This window comes from Diorhabda carinulata, chromosome 8, assembly GCF_026250575.1.
Source record: "Diorhabda carinulata isolate Delta chromosome 8, icDioCari1.1, whole genome shotgun sequence".
Classification (NCBI taxonomy): domain Eukaryota; kingdom Metazoa; phylum Arthropoda; class Insecta; order Coleoptera; family Chrysomelidae; genus Diorhabda; species Diorhabda carinulata.
Genome location: NC_079467.1, coordinates 16,350,649 through 16,367,253, shown reverse-complemented (window position 1 = coordinate 16,367,253; position 16,605 = coordinate 16,350,649). Strand labels below are relative to the sequence as shown.

Genomic DNA, 16,605 nt, shown 5'->3' with positions numbered 1-16,605 from the left:
TATTTTTGAAAATAACTAGAACTTGAGTTTGACCAAATAAACATCAATATTTGTGTTTTCATTATGGCATTCTGCGTGTTAAAAATAAGCTATAAAAGGGAAGTAAGATGGAAGGGTAGTAAGTTAGTAAACTACGTTTCTAAATCGTGGAAAATTGACAGTAACATAATGGACTTCAGATTTCCGAGTGAATAATGATGAAACCTAGATGATATTAGAGACAAAATTGTAGGTACTGGAAGGTAAAGGAGAGTTGTTCACATAAGAAGTACAACTTTCCAATAATTAGTTGAAAATCCGCTATTGAGTGAAGTTAAAACTCATCTTTATGGATAACTTAAGTTGAAACTTTTAAAAAATGGTGTGTAGTACTAGTTGAAGAGTACCTAAATGAACATACCTACATTGAGTACAAGCAATGGAATAAAAGTTAAAGAACCGTCACCCTTAATGGTATCATCCCGTATATTTATTTTTAGAAGCTCCATTTAGAAAATAGTTTGATCCATTTTTTCATATAAATTATCCCAGAACATTGCATTCTAAAATTCCAAATTAAAAGTACAAAAAATAATTGAACAAACTCTTGAAGGTCAACTTTGATCGGATCAATATATAAAAATTATTATTTTTGTGCAAGACAGATAACCAAAACAACAAAATATTCTATTTTATTTGATATTATTTTGTATTTTTGCAAATGGAAGCTATATCACTTGAATGATTATTAAATTATTGGCACAAACTATAGAAAAACTTTTTTGTGTAATATTAGAAATAATTTCCAGTTCCGTCTCTTTATTGTACAGTTTTTTTTATTTTGCCATAACTTCATTAGTCGGTTACCTGGGGTAATATTACAGTCAGGACAGAAGGTTGAAATAAAATGGAAAATAAAACCATACTAATCAATATTCATTTGCAAAATAATTTCTATCATTCAGTTAACACAACTATCGACAATACATCTTGTTCTAATCAACTTCTTGTAATATTCTACAGATTTTTTTGGAGTTCTAGTTCTATCAGGGCTGTCGAAATCCACTTGGTACAGTCCAAATTTGCTTCTAAAACATAAATAAACTTTTTAATAGATGCAAATACATAACTGTGAACGAATTTCAATTAAAAATCGTGTCAATACATAGGAAGAACAATTTTCACCCTTGGAATACCGATACTAAGACCATCCCAGCATTGCTGGATTTATAAACATGGCTTTTCTACTAGGTTCAATGTTACGATAAACCTACTGCTATTGATAAGGGATTCATAATTGCAGAACATGTGTTTCATAGCTGTTTTCTATTACCCACTATATTATATATATATATATATATATATATATATATATATATATATATATATATATATATATATATATATATATATATTATATATACCCATTATATTTTCTATTTCTATTATCAGCAGTCCTGGTGAGCAATCCTGCTGTTGCTTTGTCTGTTGTCTGACAACTTAATCTGCGAATAGGGTATTCAGCCTTGAAAGACTAATACAAACAATTCAAAGATCTTATCGACCATTAAAGGACCCTTCGATCATCTCTGGCTTTCCACTAGGGTTAATTCTTCGTTCATTCTAATAAGGGCTCAACAATTGCAGAATATGTGTTTCATAGCTCTCTTGAGTGGTTCCTAAATTGGAATATTCTTTGCCTCGATTCCTGTATGCTTAAGGATCCATAGCAGCTTTATTAATCTTATTCTTGCTAATTGAATACACTAGACACTGAAGATATGGAGTAGAAACTCTCAAAAATTGAGGTCAGTTTAGATCATAAAAATGAAATTGCTTCTGATACTTACGAATATCCAAATAACCATTCAAAGTTATCAAGTAAACTCCAGACAGTATATCCTCTTATGTCAAGATTATTATCATCCATCGCATTTTTAATACTACTAATATATTCCTGAAAAATAGAATGATTTTAATGAAATTGGGATGGGTTTAGATTAACTTCCTTTTATCAAATCTCAACATTTTTATCATCTAGTACGAGATATATTGATATTTTTTAGTTTAAATTTAATCTAAATACCAATATAATTGGGATGAAACGGATGATATTGAAAAACTTATGAATTCTAAATCCTTTGAAATATAGAATGTTAAAACATCTGTGTATTTTAAAGTTAGTGGGTTATACGCAATAGTGATTGATGAGGAATGGTTGACTGAAGAAAAAGACTTGTGACAAACTCAAAGATTTGTTTCAAAAAGACATGAAAATCCAAAATGCAGATGTTTAGAGCGGCAAATCAACACATGTGCTTTAGTTACAAAAGAAAGATTTAGATTTTCTAAGAGTGTCTGGGAATCTTAGAAATTCTCAGTTCAAGATTAATTTTAGGAAAAAAACAAAGAAAAATCTGTTGTATTGTGAGAAACCCAATCACATTGTTTGATTTTGCACGATAATGGAAGACATCAAAATGGCAATGGAAATCGAGATCAAAACACAGCAACTTTAGAAAGATGTGGTATTTGTAAAAAGACTAACCACACAGAAAACAGTCAATTTTATATAGATAAGTAAAGCATAAATAATGGAAATAAAACTGAAGATAAAATTGTCTAGTTTTAAAGAAAAAGAAAATGTTTATATTTGATTCAGGAGGCAGCGTTCACATGCTAAATGTCATTTATTGTTTGAACAATATATACAGAAATAGCAAAGATTGAAGCAGGTATAGATAAAATACATAAAGCACAATTTGATGGTTTGGGCATATATGCCGAATATAAACAAAAACTTCCAGCAGCTTGAGTAAAGAAGAAAGAGTGGGAGGGAAGATGGAAAAAAATGTTTGACATAACCCTCACGCACACATCCACACCATTCTCCCTAATCTGGCTTAGGATTAAGTGAAAAATTAGTGGAAAATTTTTAAAGATGCCAAATAAAAGATTTTTCATTTGATCATTCAATTTTTTTAACCTACTCTTGATAAGATATGAACGTAGAATCAATATTCTTGAAACGAAACTCATACAAAGCCAATTAAACAAAGGAAAAACTTTACTTACCATTAGAAAGGTGATTCTAGCGTCATCATCTAATGTGCCAGTATCTGATCTACCATTTTCTGTTATAATCATTGGAGGATTTCCGTAAGTTCTGGCAATCCACTTCACAAGCTCTCCTGATCCCCATGGAGTCACCTATGTAAGAAACATGAATATCATGAATTCAAATCGGGAATAACAAAAAAGAATTTCTGTAGACTGTACAAAAGTACACACAATTCTAGCACAAAAATTAATCTTTCAGTTACCCAAGCCCTTCAAATAAGCGTATATGCTCAAGTTGGGTTTTTGAGGTATCTCAAACAATTTGTAGGATAATTTAATGGTGAAATCCTTGCGTTTTAATTATAAATTAAATATAAATATTGTGATAATTCATAGTAGAAATCATCAGGAGAATTTTTAAGCAAAGTTTTACTAAAATTATCACACATAATTTTAATTTGATATTTATTTTCTGTGATCCCCACACTAATTATCTGCACTATGGAAATGTCACTTTTTTTACAAGTAGTAGCTGGACCATCAACCTGGATATTCATTCAATTCATTAAAATTTTATATAGAACTATGAATATGTTTTGAAATAGCCTATCCAAGAAAATATTCCCAAGAATATCTAAATTTTGGATTTGCCACTATTTCAATTGATGGATAATAAGAGAAAATTTGACACTTTCTCCCATAGTTTTTTATACACTCGAATACAATGAATTACTAAGATGTCACGATGGATCTTTTTCTGATCAATTTCATAACACGAACCCACTACACTGCACTTTATGTCGTTACGGTTATACTAGATCAGATGGTTTTGTTCTCTTCAGTAATCTGCATTATTTACTTCTATGATCAAAAGTTGGAGTGCCTCAGTGTTAGCATGTTGATGCAGAACCTGTCAGTCGTAATACCTCTCTTAAATCCATTAAATATTAGAATCAAGTCCAACACAACACTTTGCACCTATTACGAGGGTTGTTTTGAGACAAATAAAAACAATTTTTTTTAATTGGGTGAAACTTCATTACTTTTTAAAATATTCTCCATATAGATCAAAATACACTTTTGCATGCATTTGTACCAATTGTCGAAGTATTTTTTCCAATTCGATTGATGTACCAAAACATGTGTTTAATTTTGATCTGCGGGAATAAGAAAACATCAAAACGAAATTAGCATGCTCGAAACTACTACAATTATAAGAGTTACATGTCAATCTCTCGATTTACATCTCTATATCTATTTTCCAAGCTGAACGAATCATTTTTAGTCTTAATATCCAACATAGGACATAGGTGAGTTATAACATGTTCCATTGTACCATTGGTAAGCCTAAATCGTAGGAAAGAGTATTAAATAGTATAGAGGCCCAGAATTAGTTTTTCTGTTGATTTACATTGTATATAAAATTCTATGGAAACTTAATATAAATATTTGTCTCACCCTCATCCAAACATCATCGGTCTTCTCCCAATCATCTGGTTGATATTGGTAAACTTCACAGTCTGAATTCAAACCTTTACCTTCTGGATCAGGTACATCAAGTGGTCTCACCATACTGGATGTATATGTGTTTACACCTAATAAGTCGACTGTACCTTTTAATTTGATTTTTTCTTCTTCCGTGAATTCTGGAAGTCTTGATCTCAGATACCCTTGAGCTAGACTCCGTCTTTCCACGTTTTCTTTTACAATATCAGGATAATCGCCCATATAAAGGGGAGTTGCGAATATACCAAACTGAAAAGTGATAAAACTATTAATACAAAGCAACGAGTTGTGGTTTCATTGTGAAAGATTGTGGACATGATTTTCATTGAAATTAAGAACTGGGTCATGATCATTAGAATTTAAAATTATTTCTGACAAATTTCCAGAAATTTCTGTATCCAGCTCAAGTTAAACTTGAAATTAGAGTGACTCCAAGTGAACTGGTATGTGTGGTTATCATTAAAACATTGGGAATGTGAAGTAAGAGTTTGACTCATATGAAAGCCAGAAATTTTATTTCCGGAAACTATCTATGGTTGATTTGGATGACTGGTGCTGTTACTGTAATGAGTAGGTTCAAAATTATAGGTTTTATACAATATTCTCCCAGTGTCAAATAATAAATGGACAAAATTTCGATCTAATTTTTAGATGCAATAAAAGTTATGCACAGAAAATTGTCCCTATTGGACAGCTGATAACTCTCATTGGATAATGAACTATGAGAAACAATATTTTTTCGTAGCATCAGTAAATGGCTATACTATCTAAAATAAACCGGAAACTAAAAGCCATAGGCCACGAAAAACGGTAGGGTTTGAAACGTGTAAATTTGTAACGATTGTTGGAAATTGTTAAGCATTTGCAGATAGTTTTTTCATTCAAAACAGGATTAATAAGGCGGGAACATTTTCCAGCCAAAATTTGCAAGGTACTTGTTAAAAACTGGCTCTTTAATTATAAAAAATAAAAGAAATTAACAAAACTTGGAAGCATTCGGAATTTACTTCTTGCTCGATAAGCTGGAAGCAGCATATTTCTACATTAAATTATAGATTAAAAATTTAAATTATTGCTAAATACTTTTCTTATTTCATAAACGATTCTAGACAACAAACAAATAAAATTCATCACGGAGTGATGAACGTCTTATATAACTGTCCATTTAGCTTTAGCAATCTGTTTTTCAATATATTATTGTGATATTAGGGTAAAATTTGTGAAATTGAATGAAAAACCTTTTGTTTGCTGAATTACAAGACTTGTAATGAATTTAAAGCAATAAAATCTTCATTTTAGACGAATATTAAACGCTATATTTTCTATAAAGCTAATCTCGAAAAATGTTATTCCTAATTCATTTTGTTCTCATCCGATCAAGCTAAATTCACTGTCATATTGAGACGCCTCGGAAAGCGTACTCTCCCCAGATTTCTTGAGGGGCCATTTATGGTATGCACTATATGATCTCTAAAAGTCTAAGTACAGAGTCTGTACTATCAACTAGACGGAGTACAATTATATAATACAACTGTGGCTAGAAATTTGCTAAATGAGATTTTATAAACAAATAATGAGGTGGTAGCATTTATACTGAGACACACTGTATGCTTAACTCTCATTTTGTTCTAATAAGAATCACTCAACAAAAATACAGTTTAACAAAGACAGTAAGTAATCATTCATTCATTTACATGTTCACAACAATTTATGAATTTTTTTAAAGCAAAAACTGTGGAATTGTGAGAATCCATATTTCAGTACCAATTACTTACATTCTGATAAACATGTTCAATAAATTTGTGGAGTTACTAACCGTAAATTGAAGAAGTGTCTCAGATGCATCTATATCAGCTTGCAGAGATTCATTTTCCGGCTGAAACCAACTGGAGTCGATGACGATTCCAACTTGACCTAATTTGAAACAAAATTACTTTCGTTTCTATTAATAATTACAGAATTTGATTGGAAAGTTTCAATACATTTGAAGCCAGATTAAACTTAACATTTTTTGGCATGTTTGAATGCAACGTTTGATTCATTGCATTCTTCTTTGTTATCTACACCATTTAAGTTGATATGAGTGTTGATATTCTTAAGGTGAATTAAGTGGGGAGTTGCATGAAGCTAACAAAAAATTGCAAGTAATCTGAACTGAATACGTGACTCGATTAAGGCCAAACCATCCCCAAATTTTCATGGATACCACAGTGAAAATGTTTTCAATCACAGCACTATTAATTTCACACGTTAGTAATCAGTTGATAGAAATTCCTCTTCAGCTTGGACTGAAGAGGAATTTCACATGGTGAGTGAAGTTAGTTGAAAGATAATTGGAGAAAGGCAACTTAATTTTCTCGATTTTAGAAGAAGTAACAACATTCAAAAAGAGATTATCCATTTTTGCTCGGGATTTTTATAGTTTCATTTTCCGAGCCTGGTGAAGCATCGTCAAGAAAATAATTCCTCTGTTGATGAATACCATATTAAACCATAAATTTTGAAACAGCAGAGCAGCTTTATCATTTGTCAAATTATTTGATAATGCTACGATAACCTTGTTTTCTCCTTTTCAAACTGACAGTGGTAGCCTGGACATACAATTGGTGATGTGGTGCTCTAAACTCGTCTTCAGCTGTAAATAATGGAGTAGAAAAAATGGAATTTTAGTTAACAACACAAGTGGGCTGCTTTTAATGAACTGGACTAGTAAGACAGGATCTGGTGTGCTGTGCTTTCCCTTTTCTATTCTACATTTATATGTGAACAACATTTTTCAAGCATAAACAAACAAACGTGGCTTATTCAAACTTTCCAAGGAGATGCAAGCACCTTGTTTGTATTAAAAAAATGTTTATTAAGTATGGAAATTAGTTTTAATCAGTGTACTACTCATTAAATGTAATAAAAGTTTAGTAAACAAGCAGATTTGGCTCCCATTTTTTTCAAAAATTGTCGTAATGTTCATAATTGGCCCTTTGGCTAATAAACTTATGGACCATTGAACTAGGGTCTATGGTTCTACTGCATCAATTTCTTTTTAAACGAGAAGGTGTGATTTCTTCTATTTTCACAAAAATCTCCATGGTTTGAATAACATGGTAGGTATACCCTTAACAATATTAGGTCCTCATTACATCCAGCTTATACCATATTGAAAAATAATAATCAAGCACATCATATATCGAAGGAAACCGTTCAATTATATTTCAGATTGGGATTGAATCTTGTCGATGCTTTCTTCCTAATTACCTCCACATACTTCAGGATGGAAGTTCAAAAAACATAATGACTGAGTTGGATGTCAATAAGTTTACCAAGATTTAGAATAACTTATCCTTAGTTATGTCACTTTATGATTTTATTTTTGATTACTTTTGCATTAGAATCATGGTGACCTCTTTATACGATCGTCATCATACAAAATGTAAAAATATATATGAAAGAAAAAATAAAGTATGGAGAAAAATATATTTACAAAGTGGCGTTTATATTCTCAATCAAACTCTATTCCCACAAACTCTACATATTAGTCTAAGTTCGAAAAAAATGCACAAATAAAAGCATGGAAGTCTAAAAAAATCACCAAAAGATTCAAATGAGTATCCAGTGTAACACAAAATAGCTAGCAGCAAAATTATCCAATGGAAATACTATTTTCGCCAAAATCATCAAGATAAAAGCTTTTATTGGATGGTTAAGTTCAGTTAAGAGAGTAGACCGTACTATTCCTCCATCAACATTGTGCAGTTATTTGGTTATGTCCCGATTACATCGATCAGCTACGGATCAAGTTCATTATGATCCGCATTATTTTCCGAACATATAGATCATGATCAATGCAATATGCCTTATGAATATGCAGGTTTGTAGAAGTAATGATGATTGTTGACTGACTTTTTTTAAATGCGCAGCAGATAATGACATGACACACAAATAATGTTCGACTATCAAACGGTAACATTTACCTTTCTGCGTAGTCCTGAATTCATCATTATAAACGTGCCAGGCAGCAGCATGAGCTTTTAAAACATTATGTATACACATATATTCAGCAACTCCTGGTGACTTAACTCCAGGTGCGTATACACCAGTGCCGTAACCAAGTACACAAGTTTGTTTAGCTTCGTTGAAAGTCATCCAATATTTCACGTCATCCCCGAATAGTTCGAAACATAATCTCGCGTAATCGGAAAACCATGTTTCTATGAAAGGGTTGCGCCAACCACCCAAATCTTCTATACCTTGAGGTGTATCGTAATGGAACAAAGTTACAAACGGTTCAATGTTGTTTTCTTTAAGTTCGTGTATCAATGCTCGGTAATAATCTACTCCGTCCAAGTTTATTTCGTTTATCAAGCCTAAAAACCATATTTGATCAGTTATTAGTATATTTACAATATTGTACCTAGTTTTTCTGTCAACAATGCAGATAATGGATAAAACTATAACCTGTTGGTAAAATCCTCGACCATGATATCGAGAATCTGTAATGGGTGACACCTAGATCAACCAAAAGAGCAACATCCTCTTTATATTTGTGATATGAATCACAAGCTACATCACCGGTATCGTTATTTTTGATAGGTGACGGTACTTGATGCGTAAATCTATCCCAAATACTTTCACCTTTACCATTCGCATTCCATCCACCTGAAAAATAGTACAGTTTATATTGATGGGTAATGTATTTCAATTTCAATTTACAAAAATTAATTTAAATTGAATTGATGGTATGATGTAGATGTTATCGTATACAAATATTCGTTCATTCTACTCCATTATTCACACTCTGACAAGAATTTGTCAGTCGATGTCTCATTTTTTAACGCTAACGGTAAAGAGATTCGTGGAATCATGCATACTCAGTGTTTATTTATTGGTACACACGTCAAGTTCATGTGTTTCAAAAAACGACTGACACGGCGTGGAACTACACGCAATTTGTGTATATGAAAAGAATGAAATAATTCATTTAAGTATTTTTTTAAGGGAGTAGGAATTTGAGAAAGCACCTCTTCTCAAAAGCTCAAGAGAGTGGAAAATCTATCCTAAGAATAGTTTCCGAATTATTCGGACTCCTCCGACATTGATCCATGTTATAATAACTCTAATAGCGAGTTGTTTGGTGTATCCAGTGATGAATTAATCCAATGGAGATCCGAGCACAATAGATAATGAAGAAATAAAGGAGGAGGAAAATGATGGAACGGTACTATACCAGATCCCGCAAGTAATCAATTTAAATTTTCATGAAACGACTATTCTAAAAATCAGCAAAAATTTCAATTTACTTGTAATGGAGGTACTCAAGTAGATTTAACAGAAAATCTTCCGGCCGTTGTTGCAATGATACCGAAGGACAAGAAATGATCATAAACGAAAGTATGATACCATGGAGAGGCAAACTAAACTTTTGAAAATACTCGTAAATACCAACTAAGAGATAAAAATGAAAAGTGAAAAGTGTGCAATCCAGGAGACTATACATTTCAAATATATACTGGACGGACTGAGCAACAGTGCCTAGTAGTACTTGGAATAGGCAAAACTGTCGTACATACCAATTTATTATCAAATATTAATAAATTCAGAAAAGACGTAGCCAGGGGTTTATTATTTGGAAACTATGCTAGCAGGAAGAGTCTAATGATACCCAAAGTTGGATATTTATTCAAATAAACTGATGAGAAAACTCGAAAGCGATTATATATCAACCAAACAAAAAAAATGTCTAGATCAAAAGCAATAAATAAAGTGACAAAAATCCGAATATATTACGATGGATGTGATGGAAAATCATGTGAAATATTTCTGATAAAAGGTTTTTCATGATTTCCAATTGATATATTTTTACTTAGGGAACATTCTGTTAGCCATCGATATAACATGCAATATCGCTGGGATTCCAACTGTCATGACGTTCCAAACTTACAAAATCTACACCTGCATCAACTGAAATAGTGGAAGATGGTCTCCGGAAACTATATATAATGGAAAATTGGATAATTGTATAAATTTCACTATGTCTTTCACCATGGTGCAAAATTTGTATATTATTTCCATGAGTGGTATTCTACATTTGTCGATTTGGTAATTTGAAGAAAACATGTCACATCCGTGGATGATTGAGGCTTTCCAAATTTTATGTAAATTTGGTGGAATTTTACTGCGACTAAAATTTTCAAGAACTTTTGGTATCGGGTAATTTGTTTGAGGTCAATAACTGAAGCAGTCAGAAATTATAACCATAAATGCAATCTCTCATGATTTTTTCGAAAATAACTTCATCATCATATACTTTTTATCAGGTGCATCTCTCACAAATTGTTGAATTTTTACAGAAGTAAGAATTTTGACTATTTTTGGATATATTTTTCGATTTTGGTTTAGAAAATGTGCATAGTTTTGCATACTATGATGTATCATCACAGTTTTCACTAATTATAGTACTTCTCAGCATCGAGTTCTGGGTCCATATTATTGATATTTTCGATTGTCTTGATAATCGTTCAAAATGAACTAACAGTAATTTCAGATAGAAGATTTTCTTTGATTTACATTCTCCAGTTTATAATGTAAGTAAGCGATTTCATAATCTCGTCTTGATGTGCTTGGTAGTAAACGATTACAACATCACATGCTTTTTGAATAATATCTCGGGAGGATAATTTCAAAATCTAAATCTTTGCATTCCATAAAAATCAATATTAAACAAATGTGGAAGGTTTTGGTAAAAATAAAAAACAATAATGAAACTATTCCCGTTAGAAAGCCCGTTAGAAAAGCTGAAAGCAATAATAATTGTGCAGTATTTTGGTCGTGATTTTTTGGAACACGTTTCAATAGCCTACGTAGATCATACAATCATATACGTAAATAATCGGTGTTGCGTTATCAAAATGGAACACGTGTTCTACCAATTCCACAAGTAACAATCCCTGATTGGCTTGGCTTATCATAATCACAGTGATAAATAGTTTCTTATTATAATGGTGGATATTTCTCACAGCATGAACGCATGGACTTGGTGAGAGAAGTGAAAAATTTTATAGGATCTATAGAAAAATTTCCATTGTTATTATCAGGTGAATTGTCAAAGTAGATGATGAAGATATCCTCTACTTGGTAAAGGCGATGATAAACCAGATTTCGATATCTTCTATACAATTTTTCAACAACAAGTACATCAAACGTGAAAGCAACCAAGCGTTTTGAGCTGGAGATAAAGTAAAAAAAATAACTTTCAAGCGCAACCATAACCTTTGACATATTTTTTGACAACACTAGAAAAGTTTTTGTTACACTGTCTAAACGAAGAAGTATGTCTTTTGCAGTTTCAGTGGTGTATCAAGTATTTTGATGATTTTTGTCCAATATCTCAATTTGCAGCCTGCCATAAGACCTGTTTCCAGCAATGCAGAATTACCAATATCGACAGCACCTTTGTATTGGCAAGTTTTTTGAAATTCTGGAGATGACAACGGTTCTAAAGAAGCTTCGTAGAACGGTGTACTGACCCCAAAATCAAAACTGTATCCAGATTCAGCGAGTCACATTTGATCGTTTGATGAGTTGAACGATTTAGGACGTGTCAAAGAAACAGTCGGGATTTCTCTGGTCCCGTTTTAACGAGTGCCAAAAATTATTCTTTTGCCACTGCTTCAGATCAAACTTGGACTATGTGAAGTTTATGAACAAAGGTGATGGATGATTTGAATAACTAACACAAGTTGAATGACGCCAAATTGAAGGAGGATGTTTTCATTGAGCCTCAAATTGAAGGGTTGTTATTTCGGAGCAAAGTCCATTACGTAAGAACTTGGAACTCATTTAGTAAGGAAATCCAACAACATGGAGGCAAAATACTAACAACTAGATAACGAGTTTTACGATTCCTATAAACAACTTGGCTGGAAAATGTCATTAGAAGTTGGTTTTCTCCATTTCTATTTATTATTTTTTTCTCAGAATTTGGCTACTGTCAACGACGAAGGAAAGGTGAACGATGAGGAAAGGTTCCACCATCATATCAGATCTAAGGAATTTCTATAATAATAGTCATGATAGGTTTTTACATTTGGTTTTTAAAGAGAGAAGATGAAATAAGTTACAAACAAATATTAAATTTGATTGATCTATTTGAGCGATTTCCATATAACGAATAAACCCTCAAGCTAGAGCTTTTTTGGCCATAATAATGAACTTCTCAGTACACGACTACTTTTAAATTATTCAAATCATTATATTTTCTGTTAAAGAAATGTTGTAAAGAACACTTGATATGGTTTTACTTTACCTTCTATTTGATAAGCCGCTGTTGCACAACCAAACATAAAAGTATCGGGAAAAGTCATATTGTTGAGATGATTGTCAGCCTTGCTAAGAAAAAATCGAAAAAAATATTAGAATATAGCGTATAGGAAGGAATGTTTTTTCTCATAAATTTACCTAAAATAATATTAGAGCTGCTTTTTATCAAGCTCCGATTGACAATAAATATGAGGTGGGTTGAATAGTGAATAGTGAATTTAACTTAACTCGGCTGATCTATTTGTTATACATCTAAGCCATTTATAACATTGTGATTTTTTATGTGGTATCTTCACAAATGGATAAGAGAAGTAGAGGCAGGCCGCCAACAAGATGGAGTGACGATGTAAAGAAAATTGTAGGAAATTGGATACATACAGCTCAAGATAGAGATAGATGGTTTAAACTAGAAGAGGCCTATATCCAGCAGTGGATGGAAGATGGCTGATAGATGATGATGATGATGATGATCTTCACAAATTTAACCAGCCCATATGAATATTTAGGACATATAATCCGCAGCGGGAGGAAAAGGCAGACCTATGGGATGAAAAGTAGAATTGAGTTGATGCATTTAGGAAACTAAGGCTTATCTTTGAATCGGATATCTCAATATGAGAGAAATGTTATAGATTATAGAGAATTGGTAGTACGTATGTACAGAGCAGAAGCCCTCACGCACAAAAAATATTTTTTGGATAAAACACGAAAAATACAGAGAAAATGCAAATATCGATACTGGGCATTTCTTTGGTTAAGTAACTAGATTTGCAGATGGACGTTGGGGGAAAAATATTTTGGATTGGAGTCCTTGTTAAGATGTTAAGAAAGGAAACGTCCACGAACTCTTATTACGAAAATGCAATCATTCTGGATCAGGGGTCGGCAACATTTTGAGTTAGGATAGCCAAAAATTACGATTCACAAAATTTTTCAAAGAGCCACTAAATCTTTTGTTGCAGTGATAGATAATACTAGTATAATTTTTTTTTTGGAAAAACTAATATTTCATCATAAGAAAAAATATTTGTTTATTCCTATATTTGTAGTGTTATTAGAAAATTTACATAAAATTATTGGATAATTAGTGAAAAATTGAGTGAAAAAAATACAACAAATAAACATTCACTCACAATCCTAACAAACAAATTCAATGAGAGCGAAAACTTTGCAAGTTTATTCAAGTAGAAGATTTAAACACTAGTAAACAATGTAACTTGCACTTAAGAGCTTTGACTGAATCAGGTCTTGTTGATTTGAAAATATGGGTTAAAAAGAGTTTCGTGGGTTTAAAAAAGAGGATATTGCCGAAGTTGCATCCTAGTTTGAGGCTAAATACAAATTTTACTATAGAAATTCATCGAAAAATAGGATGGTCACTATAATCGTTCTATTAACCTCAAATGTAACTAGATTGAATTAAACATACCGAATTTTTTCTCTATACTAGCCTAGGAACTTTTCAGCCCACCGTTAATAGTCGTACGTAGAAAATGATATGATTTCATTTCTATAATGTTAGTTTAATTTTTTTTTCGTGAAGGTTTATTTATCTCTCTTTCTAACAAAATATCAGCCTTCTGCAAAGAGCTCTTTGTTGATAGTAAAGCGTTGCCCATCTTCATTTCTCTAAGAAAGTGATGGTTTTATGTTTATTAACTCTCTAACTATTTTTTGACAAATCCCAACTATTTGTTTTTCATTATTTTGACAATCAAAATGACTTTTGATAGTAATAGTTTTGAGAGTAAAAACAAATATTTATAATTCGATGTGGCTCTATTGTTTGACAAAATACTCTCCATTAAGATCAATACACTTTTGCATGCATTTGATACCGTTGCCGAAGAATTTTTTCCATATCGATTGTGATACTTCCACAGCATATGATTTTAACGTACCAACCACTTCTTCAGGAGTAGAAAAACGTTGACTTCGCAATTTATTTGTACGGCAGATGACCGATCAATTCAATATATTGACTTCTCAAAAACGTTTTTGTTTGAACTGATACGTGGGAGCCCGCATTATCTTGGTGGAGAATGATTCGTCTTCTGCGATTGGTCTACTATTCAGAATTGGCTGTTCAACGTTGATCTGATGGAAACGGATGCGACATGTCCAGTTATTCCGAAAAAACAGGCCACCATTTTCTTCAAAGTGCTTTGTGTGCGAACAAATTTTTTTGACATCCGCATTTTCATGGAATATTTAATGTATGAGAGTGGAACTAATGCCCAATTATGCCTCAATCTCACGGTAACTTTTCTTGATATTTCTGTACCTATATGTTCGCAAAATACTTTTCCAGCTTTGTCAGCATCTATTATAGAAATAATTTTCGAAACCAATATTACCTCACGCCAAATAATTTAGATTTTTGAAAAAAATTAGCGCGTTTTGAATAAATTTACTGTATTTTGAGTAAAATAGTTTGAAAAGGTCTTTTTTGTGTTATTATTTGAATTGTGAGGCAAACATTTGAGTTTTGTGAACAGATTTCAAAATTTTTTCCCAGTTGAACACATAAATTCTTTTTTTATAACTAAATATTTCTGATACATTTACTCACATTGTATTCAGCAAGCAGCCAATCACTAGCAGAATTAAGGGATACATCAGAAAAGATTTATACACTTCTATATAAACAGATCGAAAAGAAATTCATAATGAATATCCAAGTGATGTTCACATACATAAATACATTGTGTAAGTCGATAAGATAATCTTTTTAAGCATCTAACGTCGATAATAAATTAGTATATAAATGGATATTGTATTTATAACTAATTACCTAGACTGTATCGTGACAAGTAATTTGTTTAATTTCATTCTGACTACAGAATAATTGATTTTCAAAACAGTCACAAATGATCGTTATTCTCAGTTTTATTAGTTATTACACATTTCGAATGCTTGAGATGAAAAATATTTATAACCAGAATAGAAAATGAATATGTTGTTAAGTGGTTAAGGTTATGGTAATGGAATACACAGAAAAAAATATGGTTGAAAATTTCATAAAATACGTCTCAGCCTGTTATAATTTACGTCGAATAATTCTCTCATTTCGTTAATCAATTATTATAGCCACGTTTGTTTCATAGCTACATCCAGAAGAAATCAATTTGTTATCGAGTTCTCGCTCTATTCGATTTTGATAAAATCTAAGTTTTGATGTCAAAACGTCATATTTATCTGAAACTCTTGATAGAGACAACAATAATGTGAATTAAAACTTAATGATAATGCTACAAGTAAATAAGCTTGTTTCAATGATAAACCAACTGATGTTTGAATTGGATTCTGAATACACTGTTTACCCCACCACTACAATAACTACTCACAATTACACTGTCCGACGCGCGTTTCGATAACCAAGTTATCGTTTTCAGAGACAGAAGGTAAACTAAAATCTAATAACTTGACTCACCTGTTTTATACTGAATTTTCTTACCAATAAACATTCTCCGGCGAAAATTTATTCCAGCGGGAAAAACTCCTCCTGGATGAGAATATTCATATGCATTCTTTGACTACTAGTACTAAACTTTAGTTCCATATTTAGCAGAGTGGGTTTCAAATTGGTTTATGCATCCAACAATACAACAATTGTTAGCCAATACTAAGTATGAAATAACATATTTGGAAAATAGTGGTATATATGAAATTAGCTGTGGTGATTTTGACCAAAACTATATTGGGCAGACTAAGAAATCCGTTATTGTCTGATTTAAAGAGCACGTA

At 31.9% G+C, this 16,605-nt stretch overlaps 1 protein-coding gene across 2 annotated transcripts; it reads right to left on the bottom strand.

The window, feature by feature from the left end:
• Nucleotides 1-894: 894 nt before the first annotated feature.
• Nucleotides 895-15,552, bottom strand: LOC130896982 (myrosinase 1-like). Of its 2 annotated transcripts, none has more exons than XM_057805431.1 (9): nt 15,431-15,552; nt 12,845-12,927; nt 8,998-9,198; nt 8,514-8,906; nt 6,362-6,459; nt 4,498-4,794; nt 3,055-3,189; nt 1,830-1,936; nt 895-1,067 (listed from the first exon to the last, which is right to left on the bottom strand). In XM_057805431.1, the coding sequence occupies exons 1-9, from the start codon at nt 15,475-15,477 to the stop codon at nt 941-943; spliced, it is 1,488 nt and encodes a 495-aa protein (XP_057661414.1). In that variant the 5' UTR covers nt 15,478-15,552; the 3' UTR covers nt 895-940. The 2 variants fall into 2 exon arrangements, with proteins under 2 accessions (XP_057661414.1, XP_057661415.1); XM_057805432.1 differs by having other exon boundaries at nt 12,845-12,923; nt 15,431-15,492.
• Nucleotides 15,553-16,605: the final 1,053 nt, after the last annotated feature.